The sequence below is a fragment of the Zootoca vivipara genome, chromosome 4, assembly GCF_963506605.1.
Source record: "Zootoca vivipara chromosome 4, rZooViv1.1, whole genome shotgun sequence".
NCBI lineage: Eukaryota > Metazoa > Chordata > Lepidosauria > Squamata > Lacertidae > Zootoca > Zootoca vivipara.
Genome location: NC_083279.1, coordinates 90,109,593 through 90,133,097, shown reverse-complemented (window position 1 = coordinate 90,133,097; position 23,505 = coordinate 90,109,593). Strand labels below are relative to the sequence as shown.

The 23,505-nt window shown below is 48.4% G+C and overlaps 1 protein-coding gene across 1 annotated transcript; it reads right to left on the bottom strand.

Annotated features, from left to right (window-relative positions):
- Positions 1 to 9,402: 9,402 nt before the first annotated feature.
- FZD4 (frizzled class receptor 4) lies at positions 9,403 to 22,108 on the bottom strand. Its single transcript, XM_035115541.2, has 2 exons — positions 21,622 to 22,108; positions 9,403 to 16,775 (listed from the first exon to the last, which is right to left on the bottom strand). Exons 1-2 carry the CDS (start codon positions 21,880 to 21,882, stop codon positions 15,444 to 15,446), a joined length of 1,593 nt encoding a protein of 530 aa, XP_034971432.1. The 5' UTR covers positions 21,883 to 22,108; the 3' UTR covers positions 9,403 to 15,443.
- Between the last annotated feature and the right edge of the window lie 1,397 nt (positions 22,109 to 23,505).

The window sequence follows — 23,505 nt, the reverse complement described above, 5'->3', positions numbered from 1 at the left end:
GACACAAGCCGATGTTAATTTTTCTCTTTCCTTTCAGAGCCCTGGAAAAGAAATTAGCAGCATATAGTTAAGCTGTGGAGCTCGCTCCCACAAGCACCAGAGATGGCCACCAATTGAGCTTTAAAAGAGGATTAGGCACCTTTGCCGAGGATCAGGTGATCAATAATAATAATAATAATAATAATAATAATAATAATAATAATAATGTTTTAATTTATTATTTGTATCCCGCCCATCTGGCTGAGTCTCCCCAGCCACTCTGGGCACCTCCCAATCGAATATTAAAACAATACAGCATTAAATATTAAAAACTTCCCTAAACAGGGCTGCTTTCGGATGTCTTTTAAAAATAGGATAGCTGCTTATTTCCTTGACATCTGTTGCAAAGGGCGTTCCACAGGGCGGGTGCCACTACCGATACGACCCTCTGTCTGGTTCCCTGTAATAATAATAATTATAATGGTGTTATAAGAATGTTAAGGTCTCAAATATAGAATAAATATTCAAAAATGCACACATATCTAAATATATGAACCATGCGTCTGAAATAGTATGGGAGAGCAATCCTGATGCCATTTTTGACTCTCCCAATGATCTCAAATATTCCTCTGCAGTAAGGGAGGCAAATGGAGAAAGCCTCCCCATTGTCTTTTTTGCTTGCAAATCCTGTCTTAAGGGCGTATTTATGTATGAATAGGGTGAGCCTGTGACCGGAATGCAGGAACTAGAGTGTTAACCATTGCAAAAGAATGGTCAGACTGCCCAGGTAATGCAATCAGTGACCATTATCAGGTATCCAGGCAGGCAGGATTTTTTGCTGTAGACTGCCTCCTTCTGTGATGTATGTATGATGCTTTGGGGGGTGGTCTTGGGCTACAGGGATGCGGGTGGCACTGTGGGTTAAACCACAGAGCCTAGGGCTTGCTGATCAGAAGGTCGGCGGTTCGAATCCCTATGACGGGGTGAGCTCCCGTTGCTCAGTCCCAGCTCCTGCCAACCTAGCAGTTCGAAAGCATGTCAAAGTGCAAGTAGATAAATAGGGACCGCTACAGCGGAAGGTAAACGGCATTTCCGTGTACACCAGAAGTGGCTTTGTCATGCTGGCCACATGACCTGGAAGGTGTACGCCAGCTCCCTCGGCCAGTAAAGCGAGATGAGCGCCGCAACCCCAGAGTCAGTCACGATTGGACCTAATGGGACAATGCTGCTGGCTTTTGCTGGTGCAAATAAAAGACTTGAGAAAGGAGTGTTTTTTTCAGCAGGGCTTCCAGCGGGGAGAGACTGATCACGGTTCAAAGGAGGCTAGGGGGAAAGAAAATAACTTCTTTTCTTGCTGAAAGGCAGAAAAGAGGAAAGGATTTGTTTATACCCTAGGAGGATTAGACAAGAGCCTCTTCATTTCTCTTCTGGGAGGGTGTTGCAGACAAATCGCTGAGGGGGGGAGGGGGGGAAGAGAGAGAGCCGACCTCTCAAATGCATCACCCGAGCCCTGAACCGTTGCTAGCATCTTGAAGCACCTCCTGGGCAAAAATATAGGTGTGAGATTCTGCCTCCTTTTTTGTCCTCATCCTGGCAGAATCGCCCACTTCCTACCTTAATTCCGAGTCACTCAGGGCAGGATAGTAGTAGTAATAATATAATAATATTTTTATTATTATTTATACCTCTGCCCATCTGGCTGGGTTTCTCCAGCCACTCTGGATGGCGCCCAAAAGAATATTTAAAAACACGATGAAACATCAAACATTAAAAAACCTCCCTAAACAGAGCTGCCTTCAGGTGTCTTCTAAAACTCAGATAGTTGTTTATTTCCTTGACATCTGACGGGAGGGCGTTCCACAGGTAGACTGTATTTTGGTGACCCAGAGCAGGATGCCTGTCAGACACCACCCAGACACCGACCTACTATGCTTCTGCAGCCTTGAACACAGAGCGATTGGCTCCTATGGCTCGCTGTTGTCTAGACACTGGCTTGCAGCATCTCTCCAGGGTTTTTCAGGCAGGGGATATTCCCAGTCCTTCCTGGAGATGCTTTGGGGTTGAAGCTGTGACCTTCTGCATGCAAGGCAGCTGCCCCACCACAAAGCTACAATTCTCTCACCGCTCCCCCCCCAAATTGCTGTGTCGTGTATCCTCTATTTTTTTTATTTAAAAAATGCTTCCCAAAAGGAACTTTTGACATGCATGCTTGCTCCTTTCTTCCGAGGCATGTGTAGATCAGGCCTCAATCTACCATCAGTGAATAATAAAAGTGGCGGAATTTTGGAATTTGATATATGAAAAACTAAAAAAGTTGTTAAAATGTACCTTCAAAAAAAATCCCAAAACCTTCCTTCTAAGTATGACCCCACCAAATATCCCAAAAGATAGAGTTAATATCCTGCTCTACGCATGTGCAGCGGCAAGGATATTAATTGCATCAAAATGGAAAGGTGCTAGCTTACCAACAGTACAGGAATGGCAAGAAAAATTAATTGAATATCTAAAGATGGCAAAATTAACGGCAATAATTAGGCACGTTCCGAAGCAAAAGATAATAGGCGAATGGAAATACGTACAAGACTACTTGGAAAAAGAAGATATAGAAGTTAATTTAGTGAAATGCTTAGAATAGAGATTTAAAAGGAGAAAAGAAAAGAAAAAGTTAAAGAGAAAAATGGAAATGCAGTGGAGTAAGAGGAACAGCAGGAGAGAGAGAATATTCAAAGGAACGCGTACTGTAAATAACAGGAAGTGATTCTTTTTTCTTCATATTTTTCTTTTTTTTACCTTGATTTGCTTTTTTGTAAATGTATTCTTTAGTTCTTTAATTTTTACTTTGTACCTTTTCTGATTTGTTCTTTATGATTTGTAGTTTTCATTTTTTGTTTATATTTTTCTTCGTTATGTATGTTTTTAAAAATTGAATAAAGATTCAATACAAAAAAAACTACCATCAGTGAATAATATTAGGAGAAAGCATGAGATGGGGAAAGCCGTTGTCATCTGTCTGTCTCGAGAGACAATGGAGCGCACCTCCGAGGGTGAAGTCAAACTGCTGTGTTAGCAGCACCAAAGTGACCTCTCCTGGGTACAAGTAGGTCCTGGGCTGCCCAGACAACAAGACCTCCCTCTCGGCCTCGCTGATGTGCTCCAAAGGAAAGCAGAGGTTTAAAAAAGGTAAAGGGCCCCTCGACGGTTAAGTCCAGTCAAAGGTGACTATGGGGTTGCGGCACTCATCTCGCTTTCAGGCCAAGGGAGCCGGCATTTGTCCGCAGACGGCTTTCCTGGTCATGTGACCAGCATGACTAAACCGCTTCTGGTGCAATGGAACAACACGCGACAGAAACCAGAGTGCACGGAAACACCGTTTACCATCCCGCTGCAGCGGTACCTGTTTATCTATTTGCGCTGGCGTGCTTTCGAACTACTAGGTGGGCAGGAGCTGGGACAGAGCAACGGGAGCTCACCCGTCTTGGGGATTCGAATTGCTGACCTTCTGATTGGCAAGCCCAAGGGGCTCAGTGGTTTAGACCACAGCACCACCCGCATTACAGAGCAATACATTTGGCCCCAGCTTGGCTGCAGAAGCTGCTGGATAGAGGCAACATCCAACCATAAAAAGACTCTACTCCAGATTTTTGTAGGGTTTATTTATTCCTTAGCCTTTTCTTATCCCGAAGTTTTCCCATGAAAACTGAAGAAGTGTGCATGCACACAAAAGCTCACACCAATGACAAACTTATTTATCTCTAAGGTGCTACTGGAAGGATTTTTTTTATTTTTCCACCCATGAGGTGAGGGAAATGTTACTGAGCAATAATTGAGACCACCACTAGATGTCACCAATTTCTTGTTTTACATCAAAAAAATCTAGTGCTTGGAAGCGGAAATTTGCAATCCGTTAACATATTGATTCACCCTCATCAAAAGGTTCTTTAATTCCTCCTCACTATCTGCAATCAAGGTTGTGTCATCTGCATATCTGAGGTTGTTCATATTTCTTCCAGCTATCTTAATTCCGGCTTGGGATTCATCTAGTCCAGCCTTTTGCATGATGAATTCTGCATATACGGTAAGTTAAATAAGCAGGGAGACAATATACAACCTTTTCATTTGGGAAATAGAAGGGGAAGAAATGGAGGCAGTGAGAGAATTTACTTTCTTGGGCTCCTTGATCGCTGCAGATGGTGACAGCAGTCACGAAATTAAAAGACGCCTGCTTCTTGGGAGAAAAGCAATGACAAACCTAGACAGCATCTTAAAAAGCAGAGACATCACCTTGCCGACAAAGTTAAAGCTATAGTTAAAGCTATGGTTTTCCCAGTAGTGATGTATGGAAGTGAGAGCTGGACCATAAAGAAGGCTGATCACCGAAGAATTGATGCTTTTGAATTATGGTGCTGGAGGAGACTCTTGAGAGTCCCATGGACTGCAAGAAGATCAAACCTATCCATTCTTAAGGAAATCAGCCCTGAGTGCTCACTGGAAGGACAGATCCTGAAGCTGAGGCTCCAATACTTTGGCCACCTCATGAGAAGAGAAGAATCCTTGGAAAAGACCCTGATGTTGGGAAAGATTGAGGGCAGAAGGAGAAAGGGACGACAGAGGATGAGATGGTTGGATAGTGTTCTCGAAGCTACCAACATGAGTCTGACCAAACTGTGGGAGGCAATGGAAGACAGGAGTGCCTGGCGTGCTCTGGTCCATGGGGTCACGAAGAGGTGGACACGACTAAACGACTAAACAACAACAACAACAAATTGATTTCCAGAGAAAAGACTCTGTTGTATATTCTGACGTCACAGTCTGCCTAGAAGCCTTCTTAGGATTAAGGCCTGTTCACACATATGGTGACACAACCTGGGCATCTCATCTGCTTGAGGACACTCAATTTAACATGTGATCTGTCCTAATGTTGATAGCATGGTTTTTTTACACCAGTTAATAATACTCAACTGCCCCAGGGTCCACTGGGTACGGGGTGGGCTCCATCAAACCTGCATATCTGAAATTACACAGGAACCAGCCAAAATGCATACAATATCTACCAATGCAAGTGCCGCCACTTGGAGCACTTAATAAAAGTTCCCTGTCTCACATTTCTTTTTGGTTGGATAACTGCATCACAGAATTCAAATAATTCGGAGAAGTGCAAATTTGAAAAGGCCAGTCAGATGGGTGGCATATAAGCAATTATGCCACCCATCTGACTGGCCTTTTCAAATTTGCACTTCTCCGAATTATTTGAATTCTGTGGTGCAGTTATCAAACTAAAAAGAATGCACAATAATGTGTATTAAGATAAGTGTGCATTTTATATATAAAAAATCTGTATTTTCACCAATGCATAGGTTTTATTAACTTTCCATTCATATAAACATCCTTGTACACATCCTCTATAATAAAGTGCAAGTGTCTCTGCGTCCAGTCTGTGTGTCCGTGGGGTTGCGCTACTGCGCATGTGCCCCACGGACAGCCGTTGGGACTTGGAGCGCAGAGACACTTCGGAGAGGGGAGCTTGGTGCCCGCTCAGCCCGGCAGGGAGACGAGCCAGGCTGAGGCGGCGAGGCGGGCACAAGGACCTGCTGCTTCTTTGTAGGCCCTGACGGGAGAGGCAGGCCCGCCCTCCTCAGGGCACGGCGGCTCATCCGCGCGAGGAGCGACGCCGGCAGGAGAGAGAATGAGGTGGGCAGGCCGCTGCGGCGCTTGAGCCGGGCTGAGGTAGGAGGTCCGGGAAGGGAATTCATAGGGCCGCTTGCTGGCCTCGGTGGAGGAGGAAAGAAAGCGAGGCCTTCTCCTAACTCACACCCCATTGGGTCAGTTCTATCCATTGGGACTTCGAGCGCAGACCCGCCGCTTCATCAGCTCTGCGCATGTCCCCGAGGTTGTTAGAGCAACAGGTCTGCTCTAGCACCCATTATTTTAACGGGCTTCATGATACTAGTTTATGTATAAAAGCATTCTATTTCGGGGAAATTGCTTGGGGGGGGGATTATACATTAGGACATGTGTGCGCCAGAATGCTGATGTATTTTCACGAGGACGTGATATAGAACTTTGCAAAGTGGTGCAGAAAAGCGACAAAGCTGTGGGCTGGTAGTTTATTCTTATTCTGCCTGGAGAAAGAGCTCTATGGTGCTCAAAAGCTTGCACATCCTTCAACGTGAGGCTGCTCTGACAGTGTCTAGCTCTGCTTTTTGCTCTACTCAGCAGTACTAACACGAAGGCAGGCTTTCAAATGAATTTCAGGAAGGATGTGTCTCTTCCTTAGAATGAACGTCAGGAAATGGGAGTAACCGTCAGGAAATTAGCTAAAGGCTAATGCAAATAGAGAAGTGGCAGAGCTATTTCTTAACAGGCGCTAGCTAAATGCTGTCACTTCTTCCTCTTGGGTTCGAACACTACCTGCTTATATTATGAACTGTGGCTCTGAGTTAAAAGGAAGGCAGCCTAATGTAGATCTCTGTCAAACAAGTGTTTTGATAAGACCGGACGACTAGGTGGCACATTGTCCTGGGGAACAATTGCAGAACTTGTAGCCTGTTGTTGGCACCCGTCTGTCTTGAGAGACAATAGAGTGTGCTGCCAGGGGTGAAGTCAAACGCCAGCAGCACCGAACTGACCAAACTTGGGCAGTGCATGTGGAGGTCCTGGGCTGCCCATGTGACAAGACCACCACCCCTCTCAGCCTCGCTGAGGTGGTCCAAAGCAGGCATCCCCAAACTTTGGCCCTGCAGATGTTTTGGACTACAATTCCCATCATCCCTGACCACTGGTCCTGTTAGCTAGGGATCATGGGAGTTGTAGGCCAAAACATCTGGAGGGCCGCAGTTTGGGGGTGCCTGGTCCAAAGGAAAGCAGAGCAAGACGTTTGGCACCAGCTTAGCTGCAGGAGTTGCCGGAAGGAGGCTTAGAAGGTGCCACCCAACTGTCTTAGGGACTCCACTCTGAATTTGCGTAGGGTTTACTCCTGAGCCTTTTCTTCCCCCGAAGATATCCTGCGAGGCGAAATTTTAGGATCAGAGTTTTCCTTCTCCTAAATGGGTTGCCTTCCCAGGTCAACGAACCTCATCTGCGCCTCACTTCCCTCCACAGCAGATGCAGAAACCGCCTTCTTGAGCATTGGACCCACTATAGCAGCTGGACCATGTATAGAATTATAGAGTTGGAAGAGACCACAAGGGCCATCCAGTCCAACCCCCTGCCAAGCAGGAAACACCATCAAAGCATTCTTGACATATGCCTGTCAAGCCTCTGCTTAAAGACCTCCAAAGAAGGAGACTCCACCACACTCCTTGGTAGCAAATTCCACTGCCGAACAGCTCTTACTGTCAGGAAGTTCTTCCTAATGTTTAGGTGGAATCTTCTTTCTTGTAGTTTGAATCCATTGCTCCGTGTCCGCTTCTCTGGAGCAGCAGAAAACAACCTTTCTCCCTCCTCTATATGACATCCTTTTATATATTTGAACATGGCTATCATATCACCCCTTAACCTTCTCTTCTCCAGGCTAAACATACCCAGCTCCCTAAGCCGTTCCTCATAAGGCATTGTTTCCAGGCCTTTGACCATTTTGGATGCAGCCCAGAATTGCACTGGCTTTTTTAGCTGCTGCATCACACTGTTGACTTGTGTCAAGTTTGTGGTCTACCAAGAGTCCTAGATCCTTTTCACATGTACTGCTCTCAAGCCAGGTGTCTCCCATCCTGTATTTGTGCCTTTCATTCTTTTTGCCCAGGTGTAGTACTTTACATTTTTCCTTGTTAAAATTCATCTTGTTTGCTTTGGCCCAGTTGTCTAATCTGTTAAGGTCATTTTGAAGTGTGATCCTACCCTCTGGGGTATTAGCCACCCCTCCCAATTTGGTGTCACCTGCAAACTTGCTCAGGATGCCCTCAAGCCCATCATCCAAGTCATTGATAAAGATGTTGAATAAGACTGGGCCCAAGACAGAACCCTGTGGCACCCCACTAGTCACTACTCTCCAGGATGAGGAGGAGCCATTGATGAGCACCCTTTGGGTTTGGTCAGCCAGCCAGTTACAAATCCACTGAATGGTAGCATTGTCTAGCCCACATTTTACCAGCTTCTTTACAAGAATATCATGGGGCACCTTGTCAAAGGCCTTGCTGAAATCAAGATAGGCTACATCCACAGCATTCCCTTCATCTACCAGGCTTGTAATTCTGTCAAAAAATGAGATCAGATTAGTCTGACATGACTTATTTTTTATCTCTGTCTCACCACACCTTCCCTGGAGGTCATCAAATAAGTTGCAGAACCATCTGCTGAGGATGGTTTTCTAGCATTGAGTGGGGGCTGGAGCAGAAGACCTCAAGACACGACCCGCCTGCAGCTCTTTTAAAGGGTTTGAACACTCAAATCCTCACCTCACCCTCACTCGCTGTTCATTGTGAAGGGAAAATAACCTGCCGCCACTTCGTCATATTAATAAAAACATTTTCTTTTATTTTGATACAAAAATTAAATAGCAAAGTTTGGGGTCTTTTGTACAATGATAAATTAGAAATTTACAATAGACGGTAGTCAACTCCTCTGTACAATCACCAACAAAGAAAAAATATATATCAGTGTCCATTTACCTTAAAAATGTTCAGGGATAAGCAGTTATCGCCCTGAAGGTGAGTAACATAAAACATGTACCTGTGTGCCAAACAGCTTAAGAAACCTGGTTTGTTTTAGGACAATTACTTTTAACGGGAGCAAGGAAAGGGCAAAAAGGAGGGGGGAAGAAATTGCTCCAGAACAGAAGAGAACTTTATTAAAGGGGAAAGTAAGATCGGAAGTAAAGGTGCTTAAATCTTGGAAACGTCGTATTTTCGTTGTTAGAAGAACAAATAGCAATGAATGGAAAAAATAATAATGAATACATAAAAATGAAAGCCACAACCCAGAAGTCGAATCATTCAGCTCCAATCCAGACCTGCAGAGAAAAGAGGTGTGAGGAATTTTGAGATGAGCAAAAAACAGTTGTACCATCTCAGACCACAGGCATTTCTTTTTAAAATATATATATATGTCCTTTTATGACACGGGAGATAGAATCTTTTTTTACTCAAGGGCCACATTCCCTTCTGGACAACCTCCTGGGGGCCACTTGCCAGGAGCGGGAGGGGGAGAGACCAATAGATGTGGATTCTGTGCAGCGGGCGAGCTTCCTTGCGCTCACATGCCGCTCCCTAGCTAGGAAACCGAGAAGAATGATCCAAAGCACATTCGAGCCACGAGAAAACATGGGAGGAGGATGCAAAAACAGGTCTGGCGAAGGGTGTTGGCCTGGGGAGAGCCAATTTGAACCCTAGAACCCTCCCTCTATGTCTATGCAGAAGCTAGCTAACAATAGAAAACCAGGACAGGAAGGAATGAGCTGTGCTCAACTCTTCCAATATGCCTTTTTAAAAAAAAAACACAAAAATTTGCAGGGAGCAAGAGGTGGGAGAGGACATTTAGTGCTGGTGGCTCACACCTGCAGCCTGAAATGCTACAATCCTCTCTCGACAATTCAGGGTTCCTTTATTCTGAGGTCATGCACAGATTAGGACCCAAAAGACAAATGGCCATTTCTACATTCGCAAGCAAGAGAGATGCACCCACGGGGGTCCTTAGAATTCATTTATTTATTCAGGATGCAAGATTTGCAAGGGGTTCTGGGGCAGAGCCTTTCTGTGATCACACCAAACTGCCTTTCCATGAATGGAGGCCTTGAAAGAGGACATCTGCACACCGAATGCGTGGCAGCAAGATCTGCTTCCCGGGCCCACAAGCAACAGTTGGGATGTGGGACACAGGAATGATAGTGTTTGCGTGAAGGGTTGCCCCCCCCCACACCAGGTAATGGTTTTTGGTGGCGCTGAAGGTGGCCCAGGCCACATGACCCCCCCCCCACAGCCAATAGCAGAGAGGGTGATCACCTAGTAAGAGCACCTGGGGAATAAGAAACAATGTCAGGCAGGGACTCTATAGCTGGGACCATTTATTTATGCTCCAGTTCTCAGGTACGATTTCCCCTCACCTGGCTGGAAGGAAATCTAAATATCTAAAAAGGCAGACCAAGTGATAGCAAGTGGAAATTATCGTTTATGGTCACTAGCCAGGATGGCTATATTCTTTATTAATTATACACATTGTTGAGAATCATAAATTGTAGAATTGGGAGGGACCCTTAGGGTCATCTAGTTCAACCCCCTGTAATGCAGGAATCTTTTGCCCAACGTGGGGCTCGAACCCATGACCCTGATATTAAGAGTCTTTTCCTGCTCTACTGACTAAGCTAGTCCAGCTGACTCACAAGTGGGGAGACCGCTGTTGTGCTCAGGTTCTGCTTGCGAGTTTACCATGTGCATCTGGTTGGCTACTGGGAGAACAGGATGCTAGAATGGATGGGGCCTTGAAAGGCTCTTGTGTTCTTAACTGATTTCTCCCACAGATGATTGGTCACAATCTTGGCTGCTTCGAGGCAAAAGGGATGGAGAGGGCAGCCAGGTGGCACAGCAAATTGGCTGTTGCCCCAGTGTTTCCAAGAGGGAGATTTTTGCTCCCCTCCAGGTCCCTTGAACCCCCATCAGCTCCACCTAGCACAGGTTCCCAAAGCATCTAGAAGACGTGCCACCCCTCCCCAGTTTGGAGATAGCATGTTAGGAGCAAATGGGTTTGCACCTTGATATTATGGCAAGATTCCCTGAGCTTCAGAGGAACTCTACTGCATTCACATGGCGGCCTAGTCCAACTCCACATTTCCCTAACTTTTAATTTCCACATTATTTTTTTGAGCTTTCACATGACACAAAAGCAAGCCACTTCTTGGAATATAGTGGGTGAGAACGCAGGTTATGCACTAAACATCCATATTATTTGCAAACAGGTTTATTTTTCTGGAAGCAAATAACAGGGACACGATGTTGCACGATAGTGACTTTTAAAGTTTTGCAAAAGCTCAAATAGAATGCAAAACTTAGGAGTTAGGGGGAAGTTGTGAAAAAGGAATAAACTGCCACGTTGAGTGCAGCAGTGGCGGTAGAAAATCCCCGTTCTTCCTGGGGGGAAACTAGTATCTGAGCACCAGGTCAGTTCCCTGCACTGTGCTATCATTGGCAACATAGGAACTCTGGGTGAGCTTGAAATAACCTCTGGAGGAGTAGCTCGGAAGTAGCCACTGAAGTGGGTGAAAAGGGAGAAAGGAAGCTACAGCAGAACTCTCAAGCGCCAAGAGGTTTGAGCAGATGCTTTTTTAAAAAAAAGACACCCAGCAGAAACAATCTGTCATATGCATTGATCCCAGGCAGCTTGAGAGAGGCACTTGAATGATCTTTGGAAAGGGAGAGGGGAAAATACTGCTGCAACTCCTTCTAAAACCAGCCAAACTAGACCGGAAAGCTTTTCTTTTCTTTTTTAAAGGAGCCTAGTAAGAGCAGCAGAAGACATGCACAGCTCTCCACGCCCCCAGCTCTGTGCTTGTGGTGCCAACCCAAAAGCACCAGCCCGGGGGGGGGGGATTATTATTTTAGCCCTTGCACATATGCCTATAGTGGCACCCCCTTCTTCTAAAGAGAAACTATGGGCCTCTGCTTGTTGTTGGGACTCCAACTCCCATCTTCTCCTGTCAACACGGCCAAGGTCAGGAACGATGGGAGTTGGGATTCAGCAACATCTGGAGGGGCCGCAGGTTCTCCCTCCCGGCTGCTCTCCATGGTATGTGCCACCCATGCGCAGCGTCTGCACATCGGAGCAAAGGACTGTGCATTCATGGGGGAGGGACACAAGAAGAAAACTCTTGAATTCAAGGCCCACACAAGGAAGGCACAGCCGTGCTGTGAACACAATTGCCCGCCAGGCAATCGGGCAGCCATTAACATTCTGTTCTCCTACAAACATCTGAGCGACTTCTGCCGACTGCCTGCAGGCTAAAGCCAAGTTTACAGTCATCAAACTCCCACCAGCTAGAATAGGCTGTTGCTCCACTGAACCTATCTGCCTATGTTTAAGATGGAATTACTGACCAAGCAATAGCCAGGTTTATGCTCTTGGGGTCATGTAACAGGGCAGGTGGGGTGAGGGGGAAGCTGACCCTTTTAGCTAAAACCAGAAAAAGGAAAGCACACGCTCACATTCTTCTCAGACTGATAAAGACACACACACACACACAAACAGCGCTTTCATTTTGGTACGGAGTGAGTCAGATGTAACCCCTGGTCTCATGGCTGGAGAATGTCTTCTTAATTGTAATTGACACACAAATTATGCAACTGAGCTGTGCGGAGGCAAAGCTGCCAAGGAACTTAACATTTCAGTTTGCCCAGACCGGCGTCGACACAGATGCAATCACACAGAGCGAAATATATTAAGCCTTAATTGCTTAATGCAATGGGTCTCCGGGGAAGGACTGATAGGTTTACTTGGAGGGCCTGGGGCGGCGGTGGACCGGGGGGGGGGGAGAGAGAGAGAGAATGAGGGGGGGTTGGCGAGGCAAGGGGAGGAGAGAAAAAGAAACCAAAACAAAACAGGCTCTGAATAAGCCAATTGTCAGAAATGACCCTCCACTCACTTTTCCTTATTAACCCACATGCTCTCTAGACGGAAAGACGACTATAAAACTAAAGGAGGACTTTTTCTTATTGAGACTGGAGAGCGTGCGACACTGGGAACAGCAGAGTCATGTATCAATGTTGGGGGGAAGACTGAAAGAGATTCGGGGAATAGGAGAGGGAGAAGAAAGATGGGAATCTAGCTGCAAGCTAAGGTTAGGCTCTCAGTTTCCAACTTTTTTTGTCTCTCCCGATAAGCACAGCCAAGCAGGGAACTCTCTTGCACAAAGCCTCGCTGAAACAAGAACCGTGCAAGAGGACACGGTGAATTTCCCAAAGGACGGCGCCATCCAAATCCCATTAAACCCAACAGCTTGCATGAATGGATCTGGACCGGGCTTATCAAAAGCTGACCTGAGCGTTCAGAGCAACCACACGCTTTCACTCTCTATCAAGGTTGTAACCTCTTCAGACAACAGGTGGGAGTTGCATGTCGGATGGCCAGAAAGAAAGAAAGAAAGAAAGAAAGAAAGAAAGAAAGAAAGAAAGAAAGAAAGAAAGAAAGAAAGAAAGAAAGAAAGAAAGAAAACAAGAAAACTAGCCCATGAAGGTGACAGATGCGGGCCTAGCACTCTCCCTGAGGTGCTAGCTTTCTACATGCAAGAAGATTTGGGGGGTGCCGTAAATGATCTCTCGTATTTAGACAGCTAGTCTCGCAACTGCAGCTGGAAATGGTACAGTCCAACCAAGGCTGCCCCGTACAATTACTCTGAATGTGGTAGATCAGTTTTTGGGAAGATTAGTGGTATAGTACATATGCAGATCCAACCTGCTCAGCTATAACCCCCTTGCAAGACACACAGCTGCAGAGCTACAGAGACCATTCCTTAAAAAAAAAAACAACAGAGGGTTTCGGCCGAAGCTGAGCTGAGTTTGGCTCCCATGGAAGCAAACAGGATCCAAGCATCAACTCGCTTGCCGTGTTTAAGAGCCATGCTAGCACTTTTTAAAGTCCCCCAAAGAATTCTGGGAGGTGTAGTTTGTTAAGGATGCTGGGAGTTAGGAGACGCCGATTATTTCCCCTCAAAAGTTACAATTCAGAGTGGTGTCGACCCATCTAGTAGCTCTGTGAGGGGGAAAGGGGTTTCCTAAGCACCCAGATCCCCCTCACAGAACCACGATTCCCAGAGTCCCCTAGGAAGAGGGATCGAACTCTCAAACTACACCTCCCAGAATTCTTTGGGGGACTGTTTAGAGCGATGTCACAATACTTTAAAGGTGCGAGTGTGGCCCTTGCCTGAGCTACAGAGGTCTACCAGTTCAGCCCTTCAGTGAATGCTTCTCAAAGTAAAACCAGGGGTTTCTTACAGCACAGGAAGAAGGGGGTTGTGGACATGCCTGAATTTTAGCAAGCCAGTGGCTTTATAGCTGTGGACCAGGCAGGAGTGGCATAGGAAGGGGGGGAGCAAATGGCAGAGTCCCCCTCCTGGCTGTGATGTCGCCGCGGCAAGGACAGGCAGCTGTATGGCTGGAGGACGGCATCCCCCCATACATCAGCAGGACCCCAACGCTGCCACCCCAGCACTCACCACCCTTATCCTGTCTAGTTTTTGTAAGCAGCAGTGCCTTCGCAGCCAGGAGGGTGCCACTGCTGAGACCATGTGGCAGCGAATTTCAAGGATCGCCTTTGGTTTTGCTTTTTAATTTAAGAGCCTGATGTTCAGCACCTGGAGCTTGTGCAGAACACCTAACACTGGGAAAGAATGAAAGAATTCTGAGCCCAGAAATGTGCTTCCAAGTCCCAGAACTGGATAGAGCAGGCACCCCCCAAACTGCGGCCCTCCAGATGTTTTGGCCTACAACTCCCATGATCCCTAGCTAACAGGACCAGTGGTCGGGGAAGATGGGAATTGTAGTCCAAAACATCTGGAGGGCCGAAGTTTGGGGATGCCTGGGATAGAGCTTGCAGGCCTTCCACACAGACACACATGCAGGGTTCCTTCATTTCAGCAGTATAATTCAGGGAGGGTCACTGTGTTGCTGCTATGGTTGAACATCTACGAGTCAGAAGACCAACAGCAAACATCTCAGAAATCTACCAGTAAGCTACCTTCTTCCTACTCATGGTTTGGATTGACCTCGGACAACTTCGTGGACTCCAGAGGTTGTTGGGACTACAACTCCCATCAGCACGGGGTGCGGGCAGGGGCTGATGTAGCCCAGCAATAGCTGAAGGCTGCCAGATTGTCCTTGGCCAGCTTAGACTATAAGGACTGTGCTTGGCTTCCAAATATCTGACAACCCTATTGGCATGCAGACATCAGAGCAGGCGCTAGAAGACGAACGTTCACCTTCCAACCCTCCATGGTGGCAGACCTTTGCGTAGCAGGATCTCAAGTCCCTGGAAGCCAGCAGCCCTGAACACGAGTTCCCTAGAACAACAGCAGCAGAGATCCACTTTCTAAATTCTTTCCTGCACAAGAAAACACAGCTAAAAATACAACTCAGGGCAGGGTGAGGAGGAATAAAGAGAAGGCACATGATGCGTCACTAGGAGGTGCTAAGTCCCAAGACTCCTCAAGGCACAAGGATGCCGCATTCAGGCAGAAGTGTCAACCGGTTCCCATTTTTGTCTTCACAGCTTCTGAAAGCCACTGCAAGCTCCCTTTGTTGCTGTTTTTTGCGCGAGCAAAGCCCTGCTGTTCACAGCACACACACACACACAAACAAACAAGTCCTTGCAGTTTATTAGGGCCTTCTCTGTGCACCCTCTCCCCACCACCTCCCCAAAAGCACAGCTCCTTTCCGTGGTGCGCAAACCACTGCGACGGTCCTGCCGCAGTGGCTCGCGTGAACCCGACTCTTCCCGCAGGGGGAGAGAGAGAGCACCCGGCAGGTCCGCCCGCTGTGCATTGGTCCACTTTATACCACAGTCTCGTTCCCTTTCCCAGGCTTCACCCAGCCGTCAGCCCTCTTCTCCCCCCGTTTCACCCTGCCCGAGTTCACCAGCCGGTTCGAGCACTTCTGCCAGGTGTGCAGCGTTTTGGCAGACCAAATCCACATGCCAGAGGTGATGCCCACTAGCAGGGACATAAAGATCTTCAGCATCTCCACCGCCATGTTGGAGTCGTCCGCCGAGTAGCGGAAGATAGTCCAGTTGGAGATTTCGTAGAAGTAGCAGGCAATGACACAGGTGGCTGGGACGGTGTAGAGCACCGAAAAGACCCCAATTTTCACCATCAGCCTCTCCAGCTTGTCGGTTTTCGTCCCGTCCTTCTGAAGGTTTGACCTGATTTTAAACAGAGCCACCAGGCCGGCCGCAATGAACAGGGTCCCAATCACCAAATAGGTGAAAAGAGGGGCCACCACAAAGCCCGTCAGCGCGTCCAGGTTCTGGTTCCCCACATAGCACAGCCCGGTCAGCTCATCCACGTCAACCAGCCTCATGATCAGGATGACGATAGTCTTCACAGCGGGGATGGCCCAGGCCGCGATGTGGAAATACGAGCTGTGCATTTCAATGGCCTCGTGGCCCCACTTGAGCCCTGCGGCCAGGAACCACGTCAGCGTCAGGATCACCCACCAGATGGAGCTGGCCATCCCGAAAAAGTACATCAGCAGGAAAATGATTGCACATCCTGTGTTCTTGAGGCCTTCTTGGACGAGGACAGGTTCTGCCGCCTCCTCAAAGTCGCAGGAAATCCTCTCCCGGCCCACGATCAGCCGGACGATATAGGCGATGCTATAAATATTGTAGCACATGCTCAGGAAAATGATGGGGCGTTCGGGGTAGGAAAAGCGATAGGAATCAACCAGAAAGGTCAGGACCGTGAAGGCCGTCGAAATGAAGCACAGGCTAGCCCACACAGCCATCCAGATGTCTGTAAACTCCTTGGCCGAACGGCTGTAGAGGCCGGCGTCGTAACCACACTTAAGGGCACAGCTCAGGCTCCTCTTGACCCAGATGTATTGGTCCGGGTTCGATCCTACGGAATGGCATTCCTCTCCAGGGTTCAGGGGTGACTTGCTGTGAAGAGGCACCTCTTCGTCCCCCGGGCCCTCCATGCACATGTGGTTGTCGCCGTTTTGCGGTGGGAACTTGCTGCAGTTCAGGGTTTCCGGCCAGGAGAAGCCGAATTCCTTCAGGACCGGCTCACAGCGCCTCTTGACCGAGAGGCACATGCCGCTACAGGGGCCGATCGGGGTGTCGATCTTTTCCGTGCACAAGGGGACGTAGACGGAGCAAAGGAAGAACTGGAAGAAAGAGGGGGGGAGAAAAGAAAGGACAAGACAACTTTAGGAGGATGTAGGTGGGCACCCGCATGCTCTCTCTCCAAGCCACTGACAGAAAATAAACTTGGGAATCGCTTTTTAATACAGAACATAAAACTGAAAGTGTTCAGCTGCAAAAGCTTCAGTGTGCATTTTGCTCACACTTTTAAGATTTGGCCAAGGTCATACCAAGGATCTGGCATGCTCTGGTCCATGGGGTCACGAAGAGTCGGACACGACTAAACGACTAAACAACAACAGCAATACCAGGGATCAGCATAGAGCTGTATTTCACAAAACGCAGACAGAGAAAGCACATCATTCACTCTTGAAGGCCATGGGCCAAAACAGATGGGACTTTTATAGGGTTGCCATACGTCTGGAATTTCCCAGACATACCCAGAATACTGTGGTCATAAGCAGTGTCCAGGCGGAATTCGGCAATAATGTCCAGGAAAATCCGAACGTATGGCAATCCATGTCATTTTTTCCGACTTCCCTTAAAAATAGGCAATTTTATTTTGTGTCCGGATTTTCACTTATTGAAATATGGCAAACCCCAACTTTTATCATGTAGTTTGATGCTGCGTAGCTGCTTGTTTAAGAAATAGGTGGCTCCAGGGGGGAATGTCCCAGGCTGGGCCTGCAGGAAGGGAGAGTTTCAATCCCTTTGCCTTTCCCACCGTCCCAGTCAGGACTCACCCTGCCTTCCTACTATTTGTGACAGTACCTTTCCTCCTTCCATGGCAGATTGCAGGATCAGGGAGGGGAGTCTGGTTAAGACTGCAGACCCCCACCACACTACAGTCCTGACTGGGCTTGAGTGCACCATGCTGCTAAACCAAGAAACAAAAAGCTCTGCATGAATTTCATGGGAAAGGGCAATGATATCTCTCTCCCCCCCCCCCAGACTACAATTCCATCCAGAGCATCTCCTCCTTCAATTCTATAAAGACTTGGCTATCATGCCTAACCCATGCAACAGAATTAAACAGAATATTCTTGACTTGCAGGGGGTTGTACTAGATGACCCTTGGTGCCCCTTTCCAACTGTACAATTCATGAATCTAAGCCACACTATTATTGTTTGTGGAGATTATTTGCTGCAAGTGTCAAAACCCAAGTTTTGAGTTCTGCCCCCAGATAGCGAGATTTTTAAACTCTGCATTTATGAAGTGACCACGGGAAGGATAACTCCCAAGTTTAGACAGACTTTCTCCCTTTTATAGGGTTCTGAAAGTTTTGGTATAAGTCTAGCAAAGTGCTTTGCAGTCTCATTACTCCTATTTTTCAGACAAGGGCTCGGTGACATGTCCAAGCTCACATACAGAGACCTAGGCTCTTTAAATTAAACCTGTCTCTTTAAACCCTGGAAGATCTTTATTTCCCAAACATGCAAGAGAATACCACGCTTCCCATTAAGAAACGGTTTTAAAGAAAGAAGGAAAATTAAGCTTGTAAACAACCACTTTAGCTGCCAGCAGCACAGAATCTCTCTCAGTGACCATCTGAGATGGCCATCTGTCATGGATGCTTTAGCTGAAATTCCTGCATTGTGGGGGGTTGGACTAGATGACCCTTGGGATCCTTTCCAACTCCAAGGTTCTATGATTCTATGACCAGGAAGTAAAATAAAAAAATTCCTTCAGAAGTGTGCATGCACACGAAAGCTCATACCAAAATAAAAACTTAGTTGGTCTTTAAGGTGCTACTGAATGAATTTTTTTATTTTACTTCGACCCAGACCAACACGGCTACCTACCTGTAACTATGACCAGGAAGGAATGCTTTAAAACATCACAATAATATTAGGCCGCAGTTACTAATGTGGGCTAATAAAAATATTTGTGGGCTAGTAACTTGTCTGAGCTTATTTGCAAGGCTGTCTTAACTGCATGAAAAAAATATGAGTTTTTCATTTGCCATTGCCTACGCTTGGAAGCTGCACAGTTGCCCATTTCTTTAGCACATTCCATTTAGAAGTCAACTCGAAGATTCTCTCTCCAGTGGTGTGAAAATAGCTGAAATACTCCAGGCATAGCTGCTCCTCGTTTTGTTTATTAACTCCAATTCAGAGTGAACTCTCTCCCGTGTGAGCAGCAGTCCAAATTCCTGAGCTGCCAGAGGGAACATACATTCAGGCAGGGATAACCTGCCAATCAGAAGGGGGGGGGACCATTTCGGCTCCATCGTTTCTTAAGCCAACTGCTTTCCGACTTCATGGGTAAATTAACCTCAAGAGAGGGAGGGGGGAGCAAAACACGGGAAGCAAAAGAGAACTGGAGAGATCTTTTGAATATTCTGTTTCACCCTGGCAGCCCCTCCTGGATTTAGATGTTATTGTAAGTGGGTTTCCTATCTGCAGATTCACACCCAGTGGAAATGTTTGCACCAAAAGTTCCTTCTCACATGTCTGCACCGAGATTGCGTATTTTATAACTCACTTGTTTGATTGTTTTTATTCTTACGTTGCAAGCTGCTCTGGGTACAATAGAAGGGAAATGGCGTAAGCAGCTTTGACATTTCGTCTCAGACTAGTTCCAGGAAGGAGCAGGTCTAAAATCCCTACTGCTGTTATGAAGCTCACTAGATGCCCTTGGGTCAGCCTAACCAACCTCGCAGGGTTGTTGTGAAATTTGGCGGGAGCTGGGAGAGAACTACCACATGTGCAACCTCAGACTCCTTGGAGGAAAAGCAGGAAATAAATGTAGTACCCTGTTGAAATGCACAGAGATTTCTCGAACTGTGGCTTTGCACTCCAGAGTTGCAAGTTAGATATTAACTGCCCACGGGTAGATTGGAAAATAAAGCAGCAAACAACCTCCCTCGCTGCAACTGAACAGAGAATTACCAAAACAAGACTGCAAGGGATGGCAGCAGAGTTGAGTCCTGGTTGGCTTAAATGCACCTGCCACCCTCTTCACCTTGGATGGCAAGAATTTACAACCCAGCTTCAGAAAGCTGTGAAGATGTCTCAATGTGTTGCGTTCCTAATTTGAACTCTTCTCTCTCTCCCTCCCTCCCTCCCTCCCCAACCCACCCACCAAGGGGTGAAATATCCAATTGCACCTGCTGCTTTGAGATACTTGGCAAAGGTTGTTTTTGTGTGTGTTTTTCCTCTCTCCTAAATGTCAGCTACTATCTGCCCTCTGGGCTCTTTGTGCCAGGTTGTGCCAAGGCATAGCAAAGCTGGCGTTGGACTGGTTGGGAGCCGTGGCAATTCATTTAAAAGAACTGAATGTCTACCGCAGACCTGTGGCTCCCCAGCGAATGCAAGATTCTGGGAAGCTCCCTGCAGAAGCATCACTTTCTGAAGACTCTCCTGCAATCAGAGGGCGTGTCTGTGTGGCTCAGGTCAGCTCTACAAAGGAGTGAGATGGTCTATATCTGGTGCAAAGTTCCACAAAGCATCTCAAGGAGAAGGGGACACTATTCCCTGGAGCTGTGCAGAAGTCTAGTGTGTCCGTCCTTGTGCAGTTGCGGGTTTATGTATCTGAGTTTCAAGGGGTCAGGTACACAGGGCAAACGGGTTTCCTGGGGCACTGTTCTTCTTGCAGGGGTGGCTGTGCCCAGCTGAGAATTAGCAGCATCTGCCCAGCAAAAGCTACACGCATGTGATGTGGAGGCAGAGCTAGATTAAAATTGGTGCCTGCCACTGGAGGGCTCAGCAGCTCTGCTGCACCAAACTGCCGGGGCAGAGGGAGGGAACACCTGAAAGGGGCAGCAGCAGGCTGGATTATCGAGTTTCTGAGAACCGGGGATCCCAGAGCGCTTAGGGCTACTGGCATCAGAGGTTCATTATCAGGTCACCACAGCAAAATGGGGAAGAGCCATACCAGGAGGTGGAAATCAAAACAAAGAGGCAGGTGGCACAGAGAGCAAAAAGTAGCATCGAACAGCAAAAGGGCTTTACACTCAAGCAGAAATGCAACTCTGATCTCCAGCCTTTTGGACTCGGATCCAATAAGCCCCCAGTCTGAGGTTTGAACTACGAAGGGTGGGCACGGCATGCACAACGCACTGCCCTGTTTGAGAGTTGGCCAGCTTCAGACTCCCGGCTGAATCAGCACACCTTATCCCCCCAAAGCCTTCTGTCTGGAAACACCCAGGAGTGGATTAGGCTCTCCATTGCTGCCAGGAGTGTGTTTCGAAAGGGTGGGGGACACTCACCATTTCCTCATCCTAGCAGTGAATAACATGCCAGGTATAGCAGAATAATTGGGTCTGAGGCAGAGCCCCACCACCCACCTTCAATATACTTGGCTAAAGTTCCTTTTTGTGTGCGGCAATAAGAGAAAAGTAACCTTAAGCATGCACAGAAAGCATTCCACTCCAGAGCATGTAGCCCCCCACCCTCAGAGGACGCTGCTCCCAAACAAGTTTGAATCGCAACCTTCTCACAGCGGTAAGGGAAATGCACTCTGCACACGCCCCGAGACCCTCTCATGCATTCACTCCAGCCGCAGCGTCCACTTCTGGCTCATCGCTTGAGCTAAAAAAAACACCAGCCTTTTGAAAAACCCAGAAGTGGCTGAGCGGCGTTCTCTTTTGCGCACGCTTTCCCCGACGTTAAAGCCTGGTCCGATCCGAACGGGATTACTCCTCCTACGTAAAGTGGGCTCAGGATCGCAACCCTCGCGAGGGAACTGCGCGCAGCTCAGGGCTGCCGACTCCCCAAGGAGAAGCGTCCGCGGGGCTCAGCCGGGCGCGCAGCCCAAGGTAAGCGGCAGCCTCGAGGGCCGGATAAATCCCTGGGCTTTTGGCGAGCGAGGGAAAGAGCGCAGACGGGGCGCGGAGAGGCCGGGGTTGGAGGAGACGTTGGACCCACCTTGAGCTGGCTAGAGCAGCCGTACTGGATGAGCGGCGTGAAGGTAGTGAGCTGCAGCTCGGCGTCGGGCTGCCAGTCGTTGCCGGCCAAGTTGGGCATCTTGGTGACGTTGTAGCCCAGGTTCTGGCACATGGAGATGCGGATGGCATCGCAGCGGCGCTCCTCCTCGTCGAAGCCGCGCGCGCCTTGCGCCCGTAGGAGTAGCAGAAGCAGCAGCGGCGGCAGCAGCCGGGCAGCGTTTTCCACCGGCTCCGGGGCCATCGCCCAGCCAGCTGCCCGGCTTCCCCTTCGCCGCCGGGCTCCAGCCCAGCCCAGCCCGAGAGACACGAGGAAGCAGCGAGGCGCCACCCCAAAGCGGCCCCGCCGATCCAAAACGCCCGTACAGTCCGTGTGCCCGGCCCGTGCGCCCTCGGAGCGCGCGTCTGGCTGAGCCGGCGGCGGAGCTCAGGGTGACACCAACCGAGGCGGCCCCTCCAGCGAACACCAGGCGCCGCGGCCAATGGCGGAGGCCGGCGAGGGGTGGGGGGGGAGCAACCTGCCCGGGGGAGGGGCCGGCGGGCGGGGGAGGGGCCGCCCCGCCCCGATAGGGAGCCGCGCCCACCGAGGGAAAGTTAGAAATCCGCGCGGGGTCACTTTCCCGGGAGCGGCGGGGCGACAGCGGCCGTTTGCAAAAGGCTTTGGCGCTCCAGGACGAAGGAGAGCCGCGGCGGAGCTTGCTTAGCTGCTTAGCACATTCGGCGGAATCGAAATGACCGAGCCAACTCCAAGGGGCCGAGGTCTCTTCGTCCCCCTGCCCCAATAATTTTTTTGAGGGGGACAGCCTCCGCCCTCTCCAAAGCTGATGGGCATTGCCATTTAAATTGGAGGGGGTGGCAACACGTGATCAATTATGTGGGGCAGGGCTTATTCAAGTTGGCACCCCTGCAAGACTGCAATTCTTTGCAAACTTGCTCGGAAGGATCTTCGAGTTTGCTGCTGAACAAACATGAACATGAGCAGGTATCTTATGCATTTTGCGGCTTTAGAATCATAGATATGTACAGTTGGAAGGAGCCCTCAAGGGTCATCTGGTCCACCACCCCCTGCAATGCAGGATTCCTGCCATCCCAGGGTGGCCTGGAACCACCAACCAGACACTCTGAACACAATTTACATCCCACTCACTGTACTGGCCAGCTGTTGAGGGTAAATTTTTATGCCTCATGACACTAGTCCTTGTGCAGTGGGTCAGTGTGTCTGGCTGTTAACCAGAAGGTTAGCGGTTCAAGGCCACCCAGGGATGGCTGTGGGCAGGATTCCGGCATTGCAGCAGGTTGGTCTAGATGATCACCAGTGTCCCTTCCAAATCATATGATTCTATTTTTTAATTTTTTTATAAAGCATACTCATGGGCCAAAATGTCGTTTAGGAAAATTGAAGTGGTTTGCAACAATTACACGTAAACTACATGAAAAAGCACATGAAAACACTTTACTCACATATCACTTGCTATTACTGCAGATGCATTTCTTTCATTTTTCAAAATCCTTGCAGCATAGAATTGTTTTCAGCAAACATTTAAAGGTCTGCTATTGGGACGATACTCGACAGAACCTCTTGGCATCTGTCTGTCTTGGGAGATAATGGAGGAGTGCCCCTTTGGGGGTGAGGTCAAGCTGCTGGAAGGTCGCAGTGGCTGTAGAGACATGTTTGGTTGCAGCTGGGGCAGGTGATGTCCACGGAATGGAAGATGGCAGGATCCCCCCAAGGATGTGCTCTATGGGGAGCTGGCTTCAGTCACCAGGCCAGTTGGCAGACCAACTCTGTGTTACCAAGATGTCTGCAAACAAGACGTGAAGGCTGGCAACATCCACCCTGCCATGTGGGAATCCATGGAACTGGGCG

What these genes read in the sequence shown, in the direction of transcription:
- FZD4 (XM_035115541.2), bottom strand. Translation starts at nt 21,882, where the DNA reads ATGGCCCCGGAGCCGGTGGAAAACGCTGCCCGGCTGCTGCCGCCGCTG. An exon ending in GCTGCTCTAGCCAGCTCAAG is followed by an intron (nt 16,776 to 21,621) that starts GTGGGTCCAACG and finishes TCTTTCTTCCAG; the next exon opens with TTCTTCCTTTGCTCCGTCTA.